At 40.0% G+C, this 23,474-nt stretch overlaps 1 protein-coding gene across 34 annotated transcripts in view; it reads left to right on the forward strand.

Moving 5' to 3' along the window:
• The window catches only part of SENP6 (SUMO specific peptidase 6), a 115,531-nt gene that overhangs the window by 73,643 nt on the left and 18,414 nt on the right, over window positions 1-23,474 (forward strand). For all 34 annotated transcript variants that reach the window (XM_008994683.5, XM_078369582.1, XM_078369568.1 and 31 more), the window contains 2 exons: window positions 21,114-21,233; window positions 22,693-22,785. In XM_008994683.5, coding sequence (XP_008992931.3) covers window positions 21,114-21,233; window positions 22,693-22,785 — 213 coding nt within the window. The remainder of the gene's footprint in view (window positions 1-21,113; window positions 21,234-22,692; window positions 22,786-23,474) is intronic.

Consider the following 23,474-nt stretch of genomic DNA (forward strand, 5'->3'; position numbering starts at 1 on the left):
TATCAAATGGACAATGTATATGAAATAAAACAGAACGTAGCACCAGTAGTATGCATAGTTTGTTGTAATATTTTTTAGTTTATTATACTGTGTTTTATTAAACAAAACAAAACTTTTTTCTTTTATTTTTTTATTTTTGTTGGCTCTGAGTATGGAACAAAACAAAACTTTTAAAAATTGATGCTGGAACCTGCCAAATTGATTTTATACCTATTGGTGGTTGCAATTCCGTTTGGTGGGAAAACACACACTGTGATAAAGAGAAAGTTTTGATCAGAGAAAAGATATTAGAATTGAATTTCTATCAGACCATTTTGACAGGCATGGACATTGTGGAAATATAGATGGGAAGTGATTTAAGGAAATTTCAAGTGGAGGTTTAGGAGAGAATGTGTACTTTTAGTCGCGCCTCACAATAATGAACTAACACCCTTCTACCCACTGGAGTATTGTGCCAGAGGAAGTCTACTAAAACATAGGAATTATATTGCTCTACATACTTGCCAGCAAAACCAAAAACAAAAACCATAATACTCAAAATGTCCAAATTTTAAAATGAAAATCGTTTGCCTCACCCAGAGTCAAAAAAATCTTACACTAAAGAGAAAAGAAAATTAGTAGACATTAACACCAAGAAGACACAAATGTCAGAATTATTTGACAGAAGTCTTAAAACATCTGATACGTTTTGGGTTTGTGTCCCCACCCGAATCTCATGTCCAGTTTTTTTTTTTTCCTTTATTGCATTTTAGGTTATGGGGTACATGTGAAGAACATGCAAGATAGTGCATAGGTACACACGTGGCAGTGTGATTTGCTGCCTTCCTCGCCTTCACCTATATCTGGCGTTACTCCCCACCCCCCCGCTTTCCCTCCCCTATTACCCCCAACAGACCCCAGTGTGTAGTGCTCCCCTCCCTGTGTCCATGTGTTCTCATTGTTCAACATCCGCCTGTGAGAACGTGCAGTATTTCATTTTCTGTTCTTATGTCAGTTTGCTGAGAATGATGTTCTCCAGATTCATCCATGTCCCTACAAAGGACACGAACTCATCGTTTTTAATGGCTGCATAATATTCCATGGTGTATATGTGCCAAATTTTCCCTGTTCAGTTTATCATCGATGGGCATTTGGATTGGTTCCAGATCTTTGCTATTGTAAACAGTGCTGCAGTGAACATTCGTGTGCATGTGTCCTTATAGTAGAACGATATATAATCCTTTAGATATGTACCCAGTAATGGGATTGCTGGGTCAAATGGAATTTCTATTTCTAAGGCCTTGAGGAATCGCCACACTGTCTTCCACAATGGTTGAACTAATTTACACTCCCTCCAACAGTGTAAAAGTGTTCCTATTTCTCCACATCCTCTCCAGGATCTGTCGTCTCCAGATTTTTTAATGATTGCCATTCTAACTGGCATGAGATGGTATCTCAATGCGGTTTTGATTTGCATTTCTCTAATGACCAGTGATGATGAGCATTTTTGTTGGCCTCATGTATGTCTTCTTTTGTAAAGTGTCTATTCATATCCTTTGCCCGCTTTTGAATGGGCTTGTTTTTTTCTTGTAAATCTGTTTTAGTTCTTTGTAAATTCTGGATATCAGCCGTTTGTCAAATGCGTAAACTGCAAAAATTTTTTCCCATTCTGTTGGCTGCCGATTCACTCTAATGACTTTCTTTTGCCGTGCAGAAGCTGTGGAGTTTGATTAGGTCCCATTTGTCTATTTTGGCTTTTGTTGCCAGTGCTTTTGGTGTTTTGGTCATGAAATCCTTGCCTACTCCTATGTCCTGCATGGTTTAGCCTAGATTTTCTTCTAGGGTTTTTATGTTGTTAGGTCTTATGTTTAAGTCTTTAATCCATCTGGAGTTAATTTTAGTATAAGGTGTCAGGAAGGGGTCCAGTTTCTGCTTTCTGCACATGGCTAGCCAGTTTTCCCAGCACCATTTGTTGAACAGGGAATTCTTTCCCCATTGCTTGTTTTTGGCGGGTTTATCAAAGATTGTATGGTTGTAGCTATGTTGTGTTGCCTCTGATGTCTCTGTTCTGTTCCATTGGTCTATATCTCTGTTTTGGGACCAGTACCATGCTATTTTGATTACTATAGCCTTGTAGTATAGTTTGAAGTCCGGTAGTGTGATGTCTCCTGCTGTGTTCTTTTTGCTTAGAATTGACTTGGCTATGCGGGCTCTCTTTTGCTTCCATATGAAGTTTAAGGTGTTTTTTTCCAGTTCTGTGAAGAAGGTCATTGGTAGCTTGATGTGGGGGATAGCATTGAAACTGTAAATTACTCTGGGCAGTATGGCCATTTTCATGATATTGATTCTTCCTAACCATGGACGTGGAATATTTCTCCATCTGTTTGTGTCCTCTCTTATTTCGTTGAGCAGTGGTTTGTAGTTCTCCTTGAAGAGGTCCTTTATGTTCCTTGTTAGTTGTATTCCGAGTTATTTTATTCTCTTTGTAGCAATTGTGAATGGCGGTTCGTTCTTGATTTGGCCCTCTTTAAGTCTGTTATTGGTGTATAGGAATGCTTGTAATTTTTGCACATTGATTTTATATCCTGAGACTTTGCTGAAGTTTCTTAGCAGTTTCAGAAGATTTTGGGCTGAGATATTGGGGTCTTCTAGATACACGATCATGTCGTCTGCAAATAGAGACAATTTGGCTTCGTTCTTTTCTATTTGAATGCCCTTTATTTGTCTTTCTTGCCTGATTGCTCTGGCTAGAACTTACCGTACTATATTGAATAGGAGTGGTGAGAAAGGGAATCCTTGTCTATTGCCGGATTTCAAAGGGAATGCTTCCAGTTTTTGCCCATTCAGTATGATATTGGCTGTTGGTTTGTCGTAAATTACTTTTACTATTTTGAGATATGTTCCTTCTATACCTAGTTTATTGAGAGTTTTCAGCATAAAGCACTGTTAAATTTTGTCAAAGGCCTTCTCTGCATCAATTGAGATAATCATGTGGTTTTGTCTTTGGTTCTGTTTATGTGCTGAATTATGTTTATCTACTTGCATCCCTGGGATGAATCCTACTTGATAAAGGTGGATAAGCTTTTGAATGTGCTGTTGCAATCGGCTTGCCAGGATTTTATTGAAGATTTTTGGGTCTATGTTCATCATGGATATTGGCCCGAAGTTTTCTTTTCTTGTTGAATCTCTGCCGGGTTTTGGTATCAGAATGATGTTGGTCTCATAAAATGATTTGGGAAGGGTTCCCTCTTTTTGGATTATTTGGAATAGTTTCAGAAGGAATGGTACCAGCTCTTCTTTGTGTGTCTGGTAGAATTCGGCTGTAAACCCATCTGAACCTGGGCTTTTTGTGTGTGGTAGGCTCTTAATTGCTGCCTCAACTTCAGATCTTGTTATTGGTCTATTCAGGGTTTCAACTTCTTCCTGATTTAGGCTTGGGAGGAGGCGAGTTTCCAGAAATGTATCCATTTCTTCCAGGTTTACTAGTTTATGTGCATAGAGTTGTTTGTAATAATCTCTGACGATGGTTTGAATTTCTGTGGAATCTGTGGTGATATCCCCCGTATCGTTTTTTATTGCATCTATTTGGTTATTCTCTCTTTTCTTTTTTATTAATCTGGCTAGTGGTCTATTTTGTTGATCTTTTCGAAGAACCAGCTCCTGGATTTATTGATTTTTTGAAGGGTTTTTTTGTGTCTCCGTCTCCTTCAGTTCTGCTCTGATCTTAGTTATTTCTTGTCTTCTGCTAGGTTTTGAGTTTTTTTGATCTTGCTCCTCTAGCTCTTTCAATTTTGACGATAGGGTGTCAATTTTGGATCTCTCCACTCTTCTCATATGGGCACTTATTGCTATATATTTTCCTCTGGAGACTGCTTTAAAAGTGTCCCAGAGATTCTGGTATGTTGTGTCTTCTTTCTCATTGGTTTTGAAGAACTTCTTTATTTCTGCCTTCATTTCATTGTTTATCCAGTCAACATTCAGGAGCCAATTGTTCAGTTTCCATGAAGCTGTGCAGTTCTGAGTTAATTTCTGAATTCTGAGTTCTAACTTGATTGCACTGTGGTCTGACAGACTATTATGATTTCAGTTGTTTTGCATTTGCTGAGGAGTGATTTACTTCCAATTATGTGGTCAGTTTTAGAGTAGGTATGATGTGGTGCTGAGAAGAATGTATATTCTGTGGATTTGGGGTGGAGAGTTCTGTAAATGTCTATCAGGTTTGCTTGCTCCAGGTCTGAGTTCAAGTCCTGGATATCCTTGTTAATTTTCTGTCTGGTTGATCTGTCTTATAATATTGACAGTGGAGTGTTAAAGTCTCCCACTGTTATTGTGTAGGAGTCTAAGTCTCTTTGTAAGTCATTAAGAACTTGCCTTATATATCTGGGTGCTCCTGTATTGGGTCCATATATATTTAGGATCATTAGCTCTTCTTGTTGTATCGATCCATTTACCATTATGTAATGTCCTTCTTTGTCTCTTTTGATCTTTGTTGCTTTAAAGTCTATTTTATCAGAGACGAGAATTGTAACTCCTGCTTTTTTTTGCTCTCCATTTGCTTGGTAAATCTTCCTCCATCCCTGTATTTTGAGCCTTTGTGTATCTTTGCATGTGAGATGGGTTTCCTGGATACAGCACACTGTTGGGTTTTGGATTTTTATCCAATTTGCCAGTCTTTGTCTTTTGATTGGTGCATTTAGCCCATTTACATTTAGGGTTAATAATGTTATGTGTGAATTTGATACTGCCATTTTGATGCTAGCTGGCTGTTTTGCCCATTAGTTGATGCAGATTCTTCATTGTGTTGATGCTGTTTACCATTTGCTATGATTTTGGAGTTGCTGGTACTGGTTGATCGTTTCTGTGTGTAGTGCCTCTTTCAGGAGCTCTTGTAAAGCAGGCGTGGTAGTGACAAAAATCTCTGAGTACTTACTTGTTTGCAAAGGATTTTATTTTTCCTTCACTTATAAAGCTTAGTTTGGCTGGATCTGAAATTCTGTGTTGAAAATTCTTTTCTTTTTTTTTTTTGTTTTCTTTTTTATTGCATTTTAGGTTTTGGGGTATGAAAGTTCTTTTCTTTAAGGATGTTGATTATTGGCCCTCACTCTCTTCTGGCTTGTAGGGTTTCTGCCGAGAGATCTGCTGTGAGTCTGATGGGCTTCCCTTTGTGGGTGACCCGACCTTTCTCTCTGGCTGCCCTTAGCATTTTCTTCTTCATTTCAACCTCGGTGAATCTGACTATTATGTGCCTTGGGATTGCTCTTCTTGCAGAAAATCTTTGTGGTGTTCTCTGTATTCCTGGACTTGAATATTGGTCTGCCTTGCTAGGTTGGGGAAGTTTTCCTGGATATCCTGAAGAGTATTTCCCAGCTTAGATTCATTCTCTTCATCACATTCAGTTACACTTATCAAACATAGATTAGGTCTTTTCACATAGTCCCATATTTCTTGGAGACTTTGTTCATTCGCTTTTAACGCTTTTTTCTCTAATCTTGGCTTCTTGTTTTATTTCATTGAGTTGATCTTCGACCTCTGATATCCTTCCTTCTGCTTCGTCAATTCAGCTTTTGAAACTTGTACATGCTTCACGAACTTCTCATGTTGTGTTTTTCAGCTCCGTCAGTTCACTGATATTCCTTTCTAAGTTTTCCATTCTCGTTAGCATTTCATCAAATCTTTTTTCAAGGTTCTTAGTTTCTTTGTGTTAGGTTAGAACATACTCTTTTACCTACCTTCTGAAGTCTGAATCTGTCATTTCATCACACTCATTCTCCATCCAGCTTTGTTCCCTTGCTAGTGAAGAGTTGTGATCACTTGGAGGAGGAAAGGCATTCTGGTTTCGGGTGTTGTCCTCCTTTTTTCACTGGGTTCTTCCCAGCTATGTGGATTTATCCACCTGTTGTCTTTGTAGTTGCTGATTTTCAGATTAGGTCTCTGAGTGGATGTCCAATTTGTTGATGATGAAGTTATTTCTGTTCCTTAGTTTTCCTTCTAACAGTCTGGCCCCTCTGCTGTAGGACTTCTGAGGTCCACTCCAGTCCCTGCTTGCCTGGGGATCACCTGCGGCAGCTGCCGAACAGTAAGGGTTCCTACCAGTTTCTTCCTCTGCTATCTTTGTCCCAGAATGATCAGTCTGGGACAAAGGTCAGTCTGATCAGTCCTTTGTGAGGTGAGTCTTTGGATATACGGGGGTCAGGGAGCTGCTTGAGGAGACAGTCTGTCCTTTATAGGAGCTCAAGTGCTGAACTGTGAGCTCCGTTGTTCATTCAGAGCTGCTGGGCAGGTACATTTAAGTCTGCTGCTGCAGAACTCATAAACCCCCTTTTTTTCCCCCAGGTGCTCTGTTCCAGGTAGTTGGGGCTTTATGAGTTTCCGTTGTGCCGCTGCCTTTTTTTTTTTTTCAGGGCTGCCCTGCCCAGCAAGGAGTCAGCCTAGTGGCTGTCTGCCTGCAGAGGCTTTGCTCAGCTGCTGTGGGCTCCGCCCTGCTGCCGTGTGAACTTCGCTGCAGTCCTGTTTATGTGGGTGTGGTTAGAACTGCCTCGGCAATGATGGCCTACCTCTGTAATGGCAGACTCTCTCTGTAATGGCGGGTTGCCTTGGCAACGACGGGCTGCCTCAGCAATGGTGGACTACCTCCATAGGGGTGGAGTGCCTCAGTAATGGCGGACGCCCCTCCCCCACAGAGCTGGATCGTCCTGAGTTCAGCTGTGCTTTCAGTGAAACTCTCAACCCAGAGCGTTTCCAATTGCTGTTTTGTGTGTGGGGCGGGGGGGGGGGGGGCGTGTGGGGTGGGACCCGCCGAGCCTGATCACCCAGCTCCCTGCCTCAGAGCCTTTTTTTTTTTAAGTTGAACGGTTTACGCTCTCCCAGGTGTTCTAGTCACCTGCTGAAAAGGCGCTGGGATCTGTGTGATTTCCCATGCGGCGACCTACTGCATGGGCTGAAACAACAACACTGAGATTCGTGGCACTTTTTTGCCCTGGAATCTGCTGGCCTGGCTCCCTGTTTCAGTCCCCTGTTTAATCAGATGAATGGGCGATTCTGCCTTCCTGGAGCTCCAATCGCCAGCTGCTTAAAAGGGCAACCAGACCAGTGTATTTTGTGTGGAAAACTGCCACGCCAGCCAGAACAGCTGTGCTGGCGACCCGTGGGGCTCCTCCGCCTGGGAATCTCCTGGTCTTTGGGCAATAAAGATCTGTCTGGAGATGCAGCGTCCACTCACCCTCTGCGCTTTCACTGGGAGCTGTAATCCTGAGCTGCTCCTAAACAGCCATCTTGGATCTTCCCCCGACAGTGGAATTCCTGTCCAGTTTTAATCCACAGTGTTGGAAGAGGGGCCTTGTGGGAGGTGATTGGATTCTGGGGGCAGATTTCCCCCTAGCTATCCTTGTTATAGTTCTCACAAGATTTGATTGCTTATAAAAGTCTGTAGCACCTCCCCCTTTCCACTCTCTTCCTCCTGCTCCGGCCACATATGATGTACCTTGTTCCTCTTCACCTTCCGTCTTGATTCTAAGCTTCCTGAGGCTTCCACAGCCATGCTTCCTCTATGGCCTATGAAACTATGAGTCAGTTAAAACTCTTCTTTATAAATTAACCCAGTCTCAGGTAGTTCATTTTTTGGGAGGTGGAGTATCGTTCTCTCCCCAAATCAGGAGTGCAGTGGTGCAGTCTCGACCCACTGCAGCCTCTGCCTCCTGCATTCTAGTGATCCTCCCGACGCAGCCTCCCAGGTAGCTGGGATTACAGGTATGCACCACCACACCCAGATACTTTCAGGTAGTTCTTTAGAGCGGCAAGAGAACAGACTAATACAGGATCCATCATAAAAATGTTTTAACGAACATGATGACAACTTGTGAAACAAGTGAAAACTCAAAACTATATAAAGAAGAAACAAATGATTGAGCCATGCCTGTAATTCTAGCAATTTGGGAGGCCAAGGTGAGATAATCACTTGAGACCAGACTGGAGGCAACATAGCAAAGCCTCATCTCTACAAAAAATGAAAATATAAAAAGTAAAGAAAAAACAAATGGAAATTTTAGAACTAAAAATACAAAACATAATGACTTCAGTGGCTGGGCTCAGTAGCACAATGGGAAGGACAGAGGATGGAATCAGTGAACTGTTAAGAAATGTCACAGTAATGATATATATAGGTTGAAAGGAAAGGATAGAAAAGATAAACTATGCAAACATTAAACAAAAGAAAGCAGAATCTGATGCACTTCTGAGCAAAGAAAATTACCAGGGATCAAGAAGGATATTATATAATGATAAAGGAGTGATCCACCAAGGAAACATAGTAATCCTAAATGTATATGTACTAAACAACAGAGCTATAAAATGTGTAAAGCAAAAACTGATAGACCTGAAAGGAGAAACAGACAGATTCACAAATAAAATCGGAGATGTTAGTACCCCTCTCTCAACAATTGATAGAACAACTAGAAAGAAAATCAACAAGGATATAGAAGAAGTTCACATCACCATCAACAAGCAGGGTCTACTGAACATCAGGATTATATTCTATTTAGTTTATGTTCCCATTTGAAGGACACCATTTTTCCTTTTGATGTGTTTCAAAGTTCTTCATAGCTGACCAGATATAGTGACTCTTTAACTGTAATCCCAGGTGTTTGGGAGGCCAAGGTGGGTGGATCATTTGAGGCTAAGAGTTGGAGACCAGCCTGTACAACATAAAGAGACCCTGTCTTTACAAAAATTTTTTTGATTAGCTGGGCAGGCCAGGCACGGTGGCTCATGCCTGTAATCCCAGCACTTTGGGAGGCTGAGGTGGGCAAATCACCTGAGGTCAGGAGTTCGAGACCAGCCTGACCAACATGGAGAAACCCCATCTCTACTAAAAATACAAGGTTAGCCAGGCGTGGTGGCACATGTCTGTAATCCCAGCTACTCCAGAGGCTGAGGCAGGAGAATCACTTGAACCTGGGAGGCAGAAGTTGCAATGAGCTGAGATGGCACCATTGCACTCCAGCCTGGGGTATAAGAGCAATACTCTGTCTTAAAAAAACAAAACCATAACACAATGTCACCTCACATCCATTAAGATGAGTACTATTTAAAAAAAAAAAAAATAAGTGTTGGTGAGAATATGGAGAAATTGGAAGTTTTATAAAATGGTGCTGCCACTGTGGAAAACAATATGTAGGCTTCTCAAAAAATTAAAAATGGAAGTACCACATGATCCAACAATCCCACTTTTGAGTATAGAGTCATGTGCCACATAACATCTCACTCAGTTATGGACCATATATGATGGTGAGCCCATAAGATTATAATAACATATTTTTCTTGTACCTTTTCTATGTTTGGGCACACATACTTTTCATTGTGTTACAGTTGCTATACTGTATAGGTATATAGCCTAGAAGCAGTAGGCTGTACTATATAGCCTCGGTAGGATACTGATACCACCTAGGATGGTGTAAGTGGTATGATGCACAAGTTCAAAATAACTTAATGATGCCTTTCTTAGAACATATCCCCATTCTTAATCACTGCATGACTACACATCCGAAAGAACTGAAAGCAGAGTCTTCTTGTTCTGAGACAGGGTCTCACTGTGTCACCCATGATGGAGGGCAGCAACACAGTCATAGCTCACTATAGCCTCAAACTCCTGGGCTCAAGTGATCCTCCTGCCTCAGCTTCCTAAGTAGCTGGAACTACAGGTACATACCATCACAGCTGTCTAATTTTTTCACTTTTTGTACAGATGATGTCTGAGTTTGTTGGCCAGACTGGTCTTGAACTTCTGGTCTCAAGCCATCCTGCCACCTTGGCCTCCCAAAGTGCTGTGATTACAGAAATAAGCCACTGCTCCCAACCAGAAAGCAGAGTCTTGAAGACATATTTGCACACTCATATTCATAGCAACAGTCACAGTAGCTGAGATGAATGTTGCTATGGAAACAACCCTGCTGTCCATTTGAATGGATAAACCAAATGTGATGTGTACATATAATGAAATATGTATATGTTTCCTTCCTTAAAAAGGAAGGAAATCCTGTTACTTGCTATAACATAGATGAACCTTAAAGTCATTGTGCCAAGCACAGTAAGTTAGTCACAGAAGTATGATTTCTCTTATATGAAGTATTTAAAGTAGTCAAATTCACAGAAACAGAAAACAGAATTGATGTTTACTAGGAGTTAAGGGAAGGGGAAAAGAAGTTGTTTTATAGACATAGGTTCAGTTTTACAAAATGAGAATGTTTCTGTAGATCTGTTTTTAACACTGTGCATATACTTTAAAGCATTGAACTCTACACTCAGAATGATCAACATGATACATTTTATATGTTTTTACCACATTTTTAAAAATATTATCTCTCAGTCCTAATTTATACTACTTTAATGCAAACCAAGCTACTGAAAAGCCAGAAGTGAATGTATACATGAGTGTTGTTATTGTTGGATGGAGTACTTGGTGACTCAATTATGTTAAGTTGGCGAATAGTACATTTTCAGGTCATCTTTATACTTGTTGATGCCTATTTGTTCTATCAATTATTGAGAAAGGGCTGTTGAAATCTCCAACTGTAATTATGAATTTGTCTGCTTATTTCAAAGCTGTATCCATTTTTGCCATGTACTTTGAAGCTCCCTTGATAGGCACATACACATTTATGTGTTGGAGAATTCACCTCTTTTATCATTACGTAATGCTCCTCATTATCCTTGATAATCTTCCTTGTCCTTGTCTACTTTGTTCAAAATGAATATAGCTACTTCACCTTCCTTTGATTTGCATTTACATGTCACATATTCCTTCACTCCTTTACTTTTAAACTATTTAAGTCTTTATATCTAAAATAGTTTTGTGTTTTTGAAAGCATATTGCTTAGTGTAAAATCTTAAGTTGAACAACTATATTTCATACTTAATCTATGCTTTTTATATTATAGTTGAGCTTTAATGTTTACCACCCTCACTTCTCCATATTTTCAGCAAATCACTTTATATTTTACTGTTTCACATTAAAACAAATTTTATGAAGTTGTCATACCTATGAGGTCTGCCTTCTCTGAGGGAAATACCAGAAAATAAAGGACCTAACAAAATCCATGCTTTTAAGAACTTGCATTTTATGTTTGTCTCATGACATTCTTAGAAGTGAATTAAAAAGAGAAAATCTTTTTTGACTTCACTACTAAATGAGTAACTACCACCACCAGAGTTGAGAATTCTTCTCTATTTCTAACTTTGCAAATAAGAAACTTCTAAACAAACTTTGCCACCATTATAAGGAGTAGAAGGGCATTGCATCTGGGGAATGTTAATGTAGAGAAGAAAAGGATTATTTTAATAAAAATTATGTTCAGAATCTCTTTCATATGGTTAGAGGTTAACCTTAAAATCTTTTTTGTTTTATTTTTTTGTTTGTTTTTTGAGACAGAGTTCCCTTCTGTTACCCAGGCTGGAGTACAGTGGCACGATCTCAGCTTACTGCAACCTCCGCATCCTGGGTTCAAGCAATTCTTCTGCTTCAGCCTCCCAAGTAGCTGGGATTGTAAACACGTGTCATGTGTCATCACACCTGGCTAATTTTTTATTTTCAGTAGAAACGGGATTCCCCATTTTGGCCAGGCTGGTCTCAAACTACTGACCTCAAATGATCGCCTGCCTCAGCCTCTTAAAGTGTTGGGATTATAGGTCTGAGCTACTGCACCCAGCCTGTTTTTGTTTGTTTGTTTGTTTGTTTTGAGATGGAGTCTTACTCTGTCGCCCAGGCTGGAGTGCAGTGGCACAATCTTATCTCACTGCAGCCTCCTACCTCCATCTCCCAGTTTCAAGTGATTTTCCTGGGTCAGACTACTGAGTAACTTGGATTACAGAGCTTGCCACCACAATGCCTGGTTTATTTTTGTATATTTAGTAGAGATGGGGGTTTCACCATGTTGGCCAGGCTGGTCTGGAACTCCTATCCTCAACTGATCCGCCCTCTTCAGCCTCCCAAAGTGCTGGGATTACAGGTGTGAGCCACCGCACCAGGCATATGTATATATTTTTTTAATAGAGACAGGGTCTCCCTAGTTGCCCAGGCTGGTCTTGAACTTCAGGGTTGAAGCAGTCCTCTGATCTTGGCCTCCAAAGTGCTGGAATTACAGGCAATTACCATGGCTGGCTGAATTTTTTTTTTTTTTTAAAGACAGAGTTTGACTTTGTTGCCCAGGTTGGAGACCAGTGATGCAATCATGGCTCACTGAAGTCTAGACCTCCTTGGCTCAGGTGATCTTGCTGCCACAGCCTCTCAAGTAGCTGGGACTACATGTGCGAGCCACTACACTCTGCTAATTTTTAAATTTTTCTTGGAGAGATAGGGTCTTCCTATGTTGCACAGGCTGATCTCAAACTCCTGGGCTCAAAGGATCCTCCTGCCACCATGACCAGCCTGAAATCATTGTTTAACTTCATCTTATAGTTAAAGAAGTTCTGATGTTATTAGTTTCTTCATTTTATGAAATAGCAATTGAACAGCTTCACCAGCATTCAATATTTAAATGATGTATGCACTCATTTTCATAATATTAATCTGGTGATAAGCTTGAACTTACATAAGTCCTGTGAGAAAGTTTGGATCATAAACAAATTTAATATATCATAATTTCCCTTTGTGATATAAAGGACTATTGCTATTTGTTTTGATATAGATGTATAAAAAAAACTAAGCAATAAAAAATTTGAACCAGTGTAAGATAACTTTACAGATTCATTGTTACAACCTCACCACTGTACAAGTTCTTTCTCTTTATTTTCTGTTTTCATAAAAAATACTATACTGCTGGGTCTTTATGGTTTATTAACTGAACTTTTAAAAATGAAATAATACATAATGATTTATTGAGACATAAAACATATAAGATACAATTAACTCGTTTAAAGTGTACAATTCATTGTGTTTGAGTATATTCAAAAGTTGAATCAATCAATATTAGAACATTTTCATTGCCCCATAAAGAAGCCTAGTACCCATTAGCAATCACTATTTTCTTTCAAGTCCCTCATGTAGCCCTATGCAACTGTAAGTCTTTTCTCTATCTCTATGGATTTTTGTATTACAGACCTTTTGTATAAGTAGAATCATAAAATACGTGGTCTTTATGAGTCGATTCTATCAGTTACCATGTTTTTAATGATTTTCTATAAGTATTAGTACTATATTTCTATTTTGAATAATATTACATTGTATAAATGTAACACTTTATTTTTTCATTTGTCAGTTGATGAGCATTTTTGTTATTTATGCTTTGGGGCTATTATAAATAATGTGGGGACATATGCTTAACTCTAGATTTAGAATGTGCCCTTGATACTTTTTATTTTTTTTTTAAGACAGAGTTTCGCTCTTGTTACCCAGGCTGGAGTGCAATGGCGCGATCTCGGCTCACCGCAATCTCAGCCTCCTGGGCTCAGGCAATTCTTCTGCCTCAGCCTCCTGAGTAGCTGGGATTACAGGCACGTGCCACCATGCCCAGCTAATTTTTTGTATTTTTAGTAGAGATGGGGTTTCACCATGTTGACCAGGATGGTCTCGATCTCTTGACCTCGTGATCCACCCGCCTCAGCCTCCCAAAGTTCTGGGATTACAGGTGTGAGCCACTGCGCCCGGCCGATATTTTTTTTAATTAATTTTTTTTTTTTTCTGAGACTGAATTTTGCTCTTTTGTGCCCAGGCTGGAGTGTAGTGCCCTGATTTTAGGTCACTACAACCTCTGCCTCCTGGGTTCAAGCGATTCTCCTGCCTCAGTCTCCCAAGTACCTGGGATTACAGGTGCCCACCACCATGCCTGGCTAATTCTTTATATTATTAGTGGAGATGGTGTTTCACCATATTAGCCAGACTGGTCTCAAACTTCTGACCTCAGGTGATCTGCCTGCCTCAGCCTCCCAAAGTGCTGGCATTACAGTCATGAGCCACTGTTCCCGGCCTAACAAGGTTTTGTTTTTGTTTTTGTTTTTTGTGACGTAGTCTCACTGGTGCTCAGTCTGGCATGCAGTGGTGCAATTTCAGTTCACTGCATAGAATGTGCTCTGTTTTAAGACATCAGATCTTTATGTCGTAATTTTCTTTTTCTTTTTTTTTATTTTTTCTTTTTTTATTATTGCATTTAATAAAATTTTGGGGTACATGTGCAGAACATGCAGGATAGTTGCATAGGTACACACATGGCAGTATGTTTTGCTGCCTTCTTCCCCTTCACCCACATCTGGCATTTCTCCCCAGACTATCCCTCCCCAGCTATCCCCCCGCTGTCCCTCCCCTATTCCCCCCAATAGACCCCAGTGTGTAGTACTCCCCTCCCTGTGTCCATGTGTTCTCATTGTTCATCACCCGCCTATGAGTGAGAATATGCAGTATTTCATTTTCTGTTCTTATGTCAGTTTGCTGAGAATGATGTTCTCCAGATTCATCCATGTCCCTACAAAGGACACGAACTCATCCTTTTTGATTGCTGCATAATATTCCATGGTGTATATGTGTCACATTTTCTCAGTCCAGTCTATCATCGATGGGCACTTGGGTTGGTTCCAAGTCTTTGCTATTGTAAACAGTGCTGCAATGAACATTCATGTGCATGTGTCCTTATAGTAGAACGATTTGTAGTCCTTTGGATATATACCCAGTAATGGGATTGCTGGGTCAAATGGAATTTCTATTTCTAAGGCCTTGAGGAATCGCCAGACTGTCTTCCACAATGGTTGAACTAATTTACACTCCCACCAGCAGTGTAAAAGCGTTCCTATTTCTCCACATCCTCTCCAGCATCTGTTGTCTCCAGATTTTTTAATGATCACCATTCTAACAGGCGTGAGATGGTATCTCAATGTGGTTTTGATTTGCATCTCTCTAATGCCCAGTGATGATGAGCATTTTTTCATATGTTTGTTGGCCTCATGTATGTCTTCTTTTGTAAAGTGTCTGTTCATATCCTTTGCCCATTTTTGAATGGGCTTGTTTGTTTTTTTCCTGTAAATCTGTTTGAGTTCTTTGTAAATTCAGGATATCAGCCCTTTGTCAGGTGGGTCACCTGCAAAAATTTTTTCCTATTCTGTTGGTTGCCGATTCACTCTAATGACTGTTTCTTTTGCCGTGCAGAAGCTGTTGAGTTTGATTAGGTCCCATTTGTCTATTTTGGCTTTTGTTGCCAGTGCTTTTGGTGTTTTGGTCATGAAGTCCTTGCCTGCTCCTGTGTCCTGAATGGTTTTGCCTAGATTTTCTTCTAGGTTTTTATGGTGCCAGGTCTTATGTTTAAGTCTTTAATCCATCTGGAGTTAATTTTAGTGTAAGGTGTCAGGAAGGAGTCCAGTGTCTGCTCTCTGCACATGGCTAGCCAGTTTTGCCAACACCATTTATTAAACAGGGAATCCTTTCGCCACTGCTTATTTCTGTCAGGTTTATCAAAGATTGTATGGTTGTAGATATGTTGTGTTGCCTCCAATGCCTCTGTTCTGTTCCATTGGTCTATATCTCTGTTTTGGTACCAGTACCATGCTGTTTTGATTACAGTAGCCTTGTAGTTTAGTTTGAAGTTCGGTAGTGTGATGCCTCCCGCTGTGTTCGTTTTGCTTAGAATTGACTTGGCTATGCAGCCTCTCTTTTGGTTCCATATGAAGTTCATGGTGGTTTTTTCCAGTTCTGTGAAGAAAGTCAATGGTAGCTTGATGGGGATAGCGATGATTCTGTAAATTACTTTGGGCAATATCGCCATTTTCACGATATTGATTCTTCCTAACCATGAACATGGAATGTTTCTCCATCTGTTTGTGTCCTTTCCTATTTTGTTGAGCAGTGGTTTGTAGTTTTCCTTGAAGAGGTCCTTACGTTCCTTGTGAGTTGTATTCCTAGGTATTTTATTCTCTTTGTAGCAACTGTGAATGGCAGTTCGTTCTTGATTTGGCTCTCTTTAAGTCTGTTATTGGTGTATAGGAATGCTTCTGATTTTTGCACATTGACTTTATATCCTGAGACTTTGCTGAAGTCGCTTATCAGTTTCAGGAGTTTTTGGGCTGAGGCAATGGGGTCTTCTAGGTATACTATCATGTCGTCTGCAAATAGAGACAATTTGGCTTCCTCCTTTCCTATTTGAATACCCTTTATTTCTTTTTCTTGCCTGATTGCTCTGGCTAGAAATTTCAGTACTATATTGAATAGGAGTGGTGAAAGAGGGCATCCTTGTCTTGTGCCAGATTTCAAAGGGAATGCTTCCAGTTTTTGTCCATTCAGTATGATATTGGCTGTTGGTTTGTTGTAAATAGCTTTTATGATTTTGAGATATGTTCCATCAATACCAAGTTTATTGAGGGTTTTTAGCATAAAGGGCTGTTGTTTTTGTCAAAGGCCTTCTCTGCGTCAATTGAGATAATCATGTGGTTTCTGTTTTTGGTTCTGTTGATGTGGTGAATTATGTTTATAGACTTGCATATGTTGAACCAACCTTGCATCCCTGGGATGAATCCTACTTGATCATGATGGATAAGCTTTTTGATGTACTGTTGCAATCGGCTTGCCAGTATTTTATTGAAGATTTTTGCATCTGTGTTCATCATGGATATTGGCCAGAAGTTTTCTCTTCTTGTTGAGTCTCTGCCGGGTTTTGGTATCAGGATGATGTTGGTCTCATAAAATGATTTGGGAAGGATTCCCTCTTTTTGGATTATTTGGAATACTTTCAGAAGGAATGGTACCAGCTCCTTTTTGTGTATCTGGTAGATTTCAGCTGTGAACCCATCTGGACGTGGGCTTTTTTGTTTGGTAGGCTCTTTATTGCTGCCTCGACTTCAGACCTTGTTATTGATCTATTCATAGTTTCGGCTTCCTCCTGGTTTATGCTTGGGAGGACACAGGAGTCCAGGAATTTATTCATTTCTTCCAGATTTATTAGTTTATGTGCATAGAGTTGTTTATAATATTCTCTGATGATGGTTTGAATTTCTGTGGAATCTGTGATTTCCCCTTTATTGTTTTTTATTGCATCTATTTGATTGTTCTCTCTTTTCTTTTTCATCAGTCTGGCTAGTGGTCTATTTTGTTGATCTTTTCAGAAAATTAGCTCTTGGATTTATTGATTTTTTTTGAAGGGTTTTTCGTGTCTCTTATCTCCTTCAGTTCTTCTCCCCATCTTAGTTATTTCTTGTCTTCTGCTAGGTTTTGAGTTTTTTTGATCTTGCTCCTTTAGCTCTTTCAATTTTGACGATAGGGTGTCAATTTTGGATCTCTCCAATCTTCTCATATGGGTGCTTACTGCTATATATTTTCCTCTAGAGACTGCTTTAAATGTGTCCCAGATATTCTGGTATGTTATGTCTTCGTTCTCGTTGTTTTTGAAGAACTTCTTTATTTCTGCCTTCATTTCATTGTTTATCCAATCAACATTCAAGAACCAGTTGTTCAGTTTCCATGAAGCTGTGCGGTTCTGAGTTAGTTTCTGAATTCTGAGTTCTAACTTGATTGTACTATGGTCTGAGAGACTGTTTGTTATGATTTCTGTTGTTTTGCCTTTGCTGAGGAGTGATTTACTTCCAATTATGTGGTCAATTTTAGAGTAGGTGTGATGTGGTGCTGAGAAGAATGTATATTCTGTGGATTTGGGGTGGAGAGTTCTGTAAATGTCTATCAGGTTTGCTTGTTCCAGGTCTGAGTTCAAGCCCTGGATATCCTTGTTAATTTTCTGTCTGGTTGATCTGTCTAATATTGACAGTGGAGTGTTAAAGTCTCCCACTATTATTGTGTGGGAGTCTAAATCTCTTTGTAAGTCATTAAGAACTTGCCTTATGTATCTGGGTGCTCCTGTATTGGGTCTATATATATTTAGGATCGTTAGCTCTTCTTGTTATATTAATCCTTTTACCATTATGTAATGACCTTCTTTGTCTCTTTTGATCTTTGTTGCTTTAAAGTCTATTTTATCAGAGACGAGAATTGCAACTCCTGCTTTTTTTTGCTCTCCATTTGCTTGGTAAATCTTCCTCCATCCCTTTATTTTGAGCCGTTGTGTATCCTTGCATGTGAGATGGGTTTCCTGGATACAGCACACTGATGGGTTTTGGTTTTTTATCCAATTTGCCAGTCTGTGTCTTTTGATTGGTGCATTTAGTACATTTACATTTAGGGTTAATGTTGTTATGTGTGAATTTGATACTGCCATTTTGATGCTAGCTGGCTGTTTTGCCCATTAGTTGATGCAGATTCTTCATTTTGTTGATGCTCTTTAACATTTGGTATGTTTTTGGAATGACTGGTACTGGTTGTTTCTTTCTATGTGTAGTGCCTCTTTCAGGAGCTGCTGTAAAGCAGGCCTGCTGGTAACAAAATCTCTGAGTACGTGCTTGTTCACAAAGGATTTTATTTTTCCTTCACTTATGAAGCTCAGTTTGGCTGGATATGAAATTCTGGGTTGAAAGTTCTTTTCTTTAAGGATGTTGAATATTGGCCCCCACTCTCTTCTGTCTTGTAGGGCTTCTGCCCAGAGATCTGCTGTGAGTCTGACGAGCTTCCCTTTGTCGGTAACCCGACCTTTCTCTCTGGCTGCCCTTAGTATTTTCTCCTTTATTTCAACCCTGGTGAATCTGACGATTATGTGCCTTGGGTTTGCTCTTCTTGCGGAATATCTTTGTGGTGGTCTCTGTATTTCCTGGACTTGGATAGTGGCCTGCCTTGCTAGGTTGGGGAAATTTTCCTGGATAATATCCTGAGGAGTATTTTCCAGCTTGGATTCATTCTCTTCCTCACATTCTGGTACACCTATCAAACGTAGATTAGGTCTCTTCACATAGTTTCGCATTTCTTGGAAACTTTATTCATTCCGTTTTGTGCTATTTTCTCTAATCTTGGCTTCTCGTTTTATTTCATTGAGTTGATCTTCGACTTCTGATATCCTTTCTTCTGCTTGGTCAATTCAGCTGTTGAAACTTGTGCATGCTTCGCAAAGTTCTCATTTTGTATTTTTCACCTCCTTCAATTCATTCATATTCCTCCTTAAGTTGTCCATTTTTGTTATCATTTCCTCAAATCTTTTTTCAAGGTTCTTAGTTTCTTTGCATTGATTGAGAACATGTTCTTTTAGCTCATGGAAGTTTCTCATTACCCACCTTCTGAAGTCTGATTCCGTCATTTCATCACAGTCATTCTCCGTCCAGCTTTGTTCCCTTGCTGGTGAGGAGTTTTTTTCCTTTAGGAGGCGAGGTGTTCTGGTTTCGGGTGTTTTCCTCCTTTTTGCGCTGGTTTCTTCCCATCTTTGTGGATTTATCCACAAAGTCGTCGGAGTAGTTGCTGACTTTTCAATTGGGTCTCTGAGTGGACGCCCAACTTGTTGATGATGAAGTATTTCTGTTTCTTAGTTTTCCTTCTAACAGTCTAACCCCTCTGCTGTAAGACTGCTGAGGTCCACTCCAGGCCCTGCTTGTCTGGGGTACACCTGTAGCAGCTGCGGAACAGTGAGGGATGCTACCAGTTTCTTCTTCTGCTATCTTTGTCCCTGAATGATGCCCGCCAAATGTCAGTCTGATCAGTCCTTTGTCAGGTGATGCTTTGGATATACAGGGGTCAGGGAGCTGCTTGTGGAGATGGTCTCTACTTTATAGGAGCTCAAGTGCTGAGGTGTGAGCTCCGTTGTTCATTCAGGGCTGTTACACAGGTACGTTTAAGTCTGCTGCAGCAGAACTCATAAAACCCCTTTTTTTTCTCAGATGCTCTGTCTCGGGGAGTTAGGGCTTTATTGTTAAGTATCCGTTGCACTGTCCTGCCCAGCTAGGAGGCAGTCTCGTCACTATTTGCCTGCTGAGGCACCGTCCTGCTGCCGTGGGCTCCGCCCTGCTGCGGAGTGTAATTCCCTGTAGTTCTGTTTATATAGGTGTGGTTAAAACTGCTGTGGTGATGGTGGCTCATCTGTGTATTGGCAGACTGTCTCTGTTATGGTGGGTTGCCTCGGCAATGGCAGGCTGTGTCAGCAATGGGAGTGTACCTCAGCAGGGGCGGTATGCCTCGGTAATGACGGACGCCCCTCCCCCACCGAGCTGCACCGTGCTGGGTTCAGCTGTGCCCGCAGTGAAACTCTCATACCCGAGGGTTTCAAATCGCCGTTTTGTTTGTCCCTCTGGGGGTGGGACCTGCCAAACCTGATCACCTGGCTCCCTGCCTCAGAGACCTTTGTTTTTTTTTTTGAGTTGAACGGTTAACTCTCTCCCAGCTGTTTCAATCGCCTGCTGATAGGGCACCGGGATCTGTGTGATTTCCCGTGCAGCGACCCACTGTGCCGGCTCAAACGTCGCTTCCTGGGAATCTCCTGGCCTGGCTCACTGTACAAGTCCCATTTAATCAGATGGATATGCTAATCTGCCCTCCCAAATCTCAAATTGCCGGTTTACCAGGGCACCCAGAGCAGTGCGTTTTGTGCGGAGTGCCGCTGCGCTGCAGCACTGGCCGAAACTGCCGTGCCATCCGATACAGCTGCACTGGCATTTCATATCTCTCCTACACCTGGGAATTTCCCCGTTCTGTGGGCAACAGCGATCTGTCTGGAAATGGGGCTTGCACTCACCCTCTGCGCCTTCACTCAGAGCTGCAATCCTGAGTTGCTCCTACTGCGCCATCTTGCCCCAAGCAATTTTATTTTTCAAACATCAGTTTTCATTGCCTGATGATAATTGGATAGTTAATTAAACTTTATTAATAACTTCTTTGGTTCTAAAGAAGAGAGATTGATGGTTCTAAAGAAGAAAGATTTATTGACTTTTTCATATAAAGTAAACTATACATGTGCGTGGTGGCTCACGCCTATAATCCCAGCACTGATTATAGGCTGAGGTGGGTGGATCACTTGAGGTCAGGAGTTCAAGACCAGCCTAACCAACTTGATGAAACCCCATCTCTACTAAAATACAAAAATTAGCTGAATGTTGTATGTGCCTGTAATCCCAGCTACTTGGGAGGCTGAGGTAGGAGAATCAGTTGAACCTGGGAGGCGGAGATTGCACTGAGCTGAGATGGCACCACTGCACTTTAGCCTGGGTGACAGAGCAAGACTCTGTCTCCAGAAAAATATAAATAAATAAATAAATAAAATGAAGTGTTACATTAATTATATTTCAATTGTTTTTGTGTCAAATAGATACTTGGTGCTTGAAAAACTGAAGAAAGAAGATGCTGACCGAATTCATATATTCAGTTCCTTTTTCTATAAACGCCTTAATCAGAGAGAGAGGAGAAATCATGAAACAACTAATCTGTCGTAAGTCAAACTCTGAAAATATTTAACAGATGTAAATCACTCACATTTAAGTAAAAGATCATGTACTTGAAAGAAAACACAAATCGCTATTATTCTCTTGCTTATTTGTTAAATTCTCCAGCCAGGAAGAGAACACACTAAATAAATTAGTTCCATTTTCATTCTTCACGGGTTCATATTCACCTGCCTTAAACTAATTTAATGGGAGTTTTGGAATACATTATATTTGGAAAAAATATAATGTGCAATATCATTTATTTCTTTCATCAGTTTGCAAAGCTAATATAATTCATAATATTCCAGTACTTTCAGAATACCTGGATTTCATAAATGTTCTAGGTCAAATATCTAGGATAGTGCTTCTCACATGTGACTGATAGGTTTTTAAAAAATTACTTAGATACTTAGTAACTACAGATTACTCTGTTTTATTCTTGATGTTTATCCATAATATGTAAGAGGGGAACCTGTGAATCTATACTCTTAATAAGCTTTTTGGGTGATTCTTCTCAGGCAAATTAAGGAAATACTATTGTACATATTAGGCCTTATTTATTTTATTTTTTTCAAGACAGGGTCTCACTGTGTCGCCCAGGCTGGAGTACATTGGTGCAGTCTTGGCTGACTGCAACCTCCACCTCCCACTCTCAAGCGATACTCGCACCTCAGCCTCCCAAGTACCTGGGACTAAGGCACATACCACCCCACCCAGCTAGTTTTGTAGAGACAGGGTTTCGCCGTGTTGCCCAGGCTGAATTCAAACTCCTGGGCTCGAGCAATCTGCTTGCCTCTACCTTCCAAAGTACTGGGATTTCAGGTGTGAGCCATCATGCCCACCTGTTTTTTTTATAATTTCTCTCCATATAGTGATAGCATCTAGCTCTGATATTTGCTAGTAATTGATACACTTAAATATACTTAAGAATTGGTACATTTTTAAATTTAAAACTAGTGTTAGGTATCTTCAATTGATGGTTGCTATGCATAATATAAATATTTTCTCTTATTTCAGCAATTCCCATGTTGTATCTTAGAGTTGGTAATAGTCATTGGTTTTCACCAGTGCTCATAGTCTGTATTGCTTCATCGACCATCAGATAATGCTCACTTTTCCTACTGTCTTCTCCCCAGTTGCCCTAAGTTGTGCTTGGGTACACCTCTCAATATGATTGCTAGTACCAATTCTGCAGTAATAAAAATAGTAGAGAAGTCTAGGCAACACAAGCACTAGAACCTCCACCCCTCAGATGGAGTAGCAGGAGTAAAATATCTTTCTCCTGTAGTCCATCCCTTCCTAGTTTCCATCCAACAAGTTCTGTTTTCGTTCCCCAGTTTGTTGAACTATTTTATACAACTGTTTGAGCTATTACATCTGAATCTTCTTAATTTATAAATCACTGCGTATAAGCCGGAACACTAGAAATATTTCAGAAGCTTGTAATTTATCTCTTTCTTACAGAATACAGCAAAAGCGACATGGGAGAGTAAAAACATGGACCCGGCATGTAGATATTTTTGCAAAGGATTTTATTTTTGTACCCCTTAATGAAGCGTGAGTAAGAATTTCCTCTATCTAAATGAAGGCAATTTTTAAAAAATGAGTATCGGATGAATTCATTTTAAAACATCTTTCTGAAATCTCTTACATATATTTATACTGCTGTTTTACAAAATTTAATGCAGTTTCACAGTGAATCATGTAAGATGTTGAACTTTATGGACATAGACCACATACTTTTCTAATCTCATTTTATTCATTAATGTCAAATAATATCTTTTTTTAAAAAAATGATGCTTATTGTCTAGCAAGTAACCTATAGAAAAGTATTATTTCATACAAAAAGATGATTAAGTCACAAAAGGAATTGGAATCTTAAGTTTAAAATACACTTCTGTTTTTAACCAGAAAGGAGAAATGATGGTTGGATTTATGCCATTTGTTCAAATTAAAAACCCTGCTATTTGAAGCAGTTTCTATGTAAATGGAGATGTTTACATATTTGTATTATTCTCTCCCAACAACTAGAGAAGATAGCATTGCTAGTATTATTATACAATTAAAACTTGAAGAAAGTTTTTTGTATTTATTCTTTTGTTTTTCTATGCCCTCGATTCAAAGATTACCAGAAATACACTTGTAGATGTAAAACTTGGGCTTATTACTTGCATCAAGGAATAACACACACCATGGGCAACTCAGGGGCCTATCAGTAAAAGAGTGTTTGAGAGAACCTGTGACAG

The sequence above is a fragment of the Callithrix jacchus genome, chromosome 4 (assembly GCF_049354715.1).
Source record: "Callithrix jacchus isolate 240 chromosome 4, calJac240_pri, whole genome shotgun sequence".
Lineage (NCBI taxonomy): Eukaryota > Metazoa > Chordata > Mammalia > Primates > Cebidae > Callithrix > Callithrix jacchus.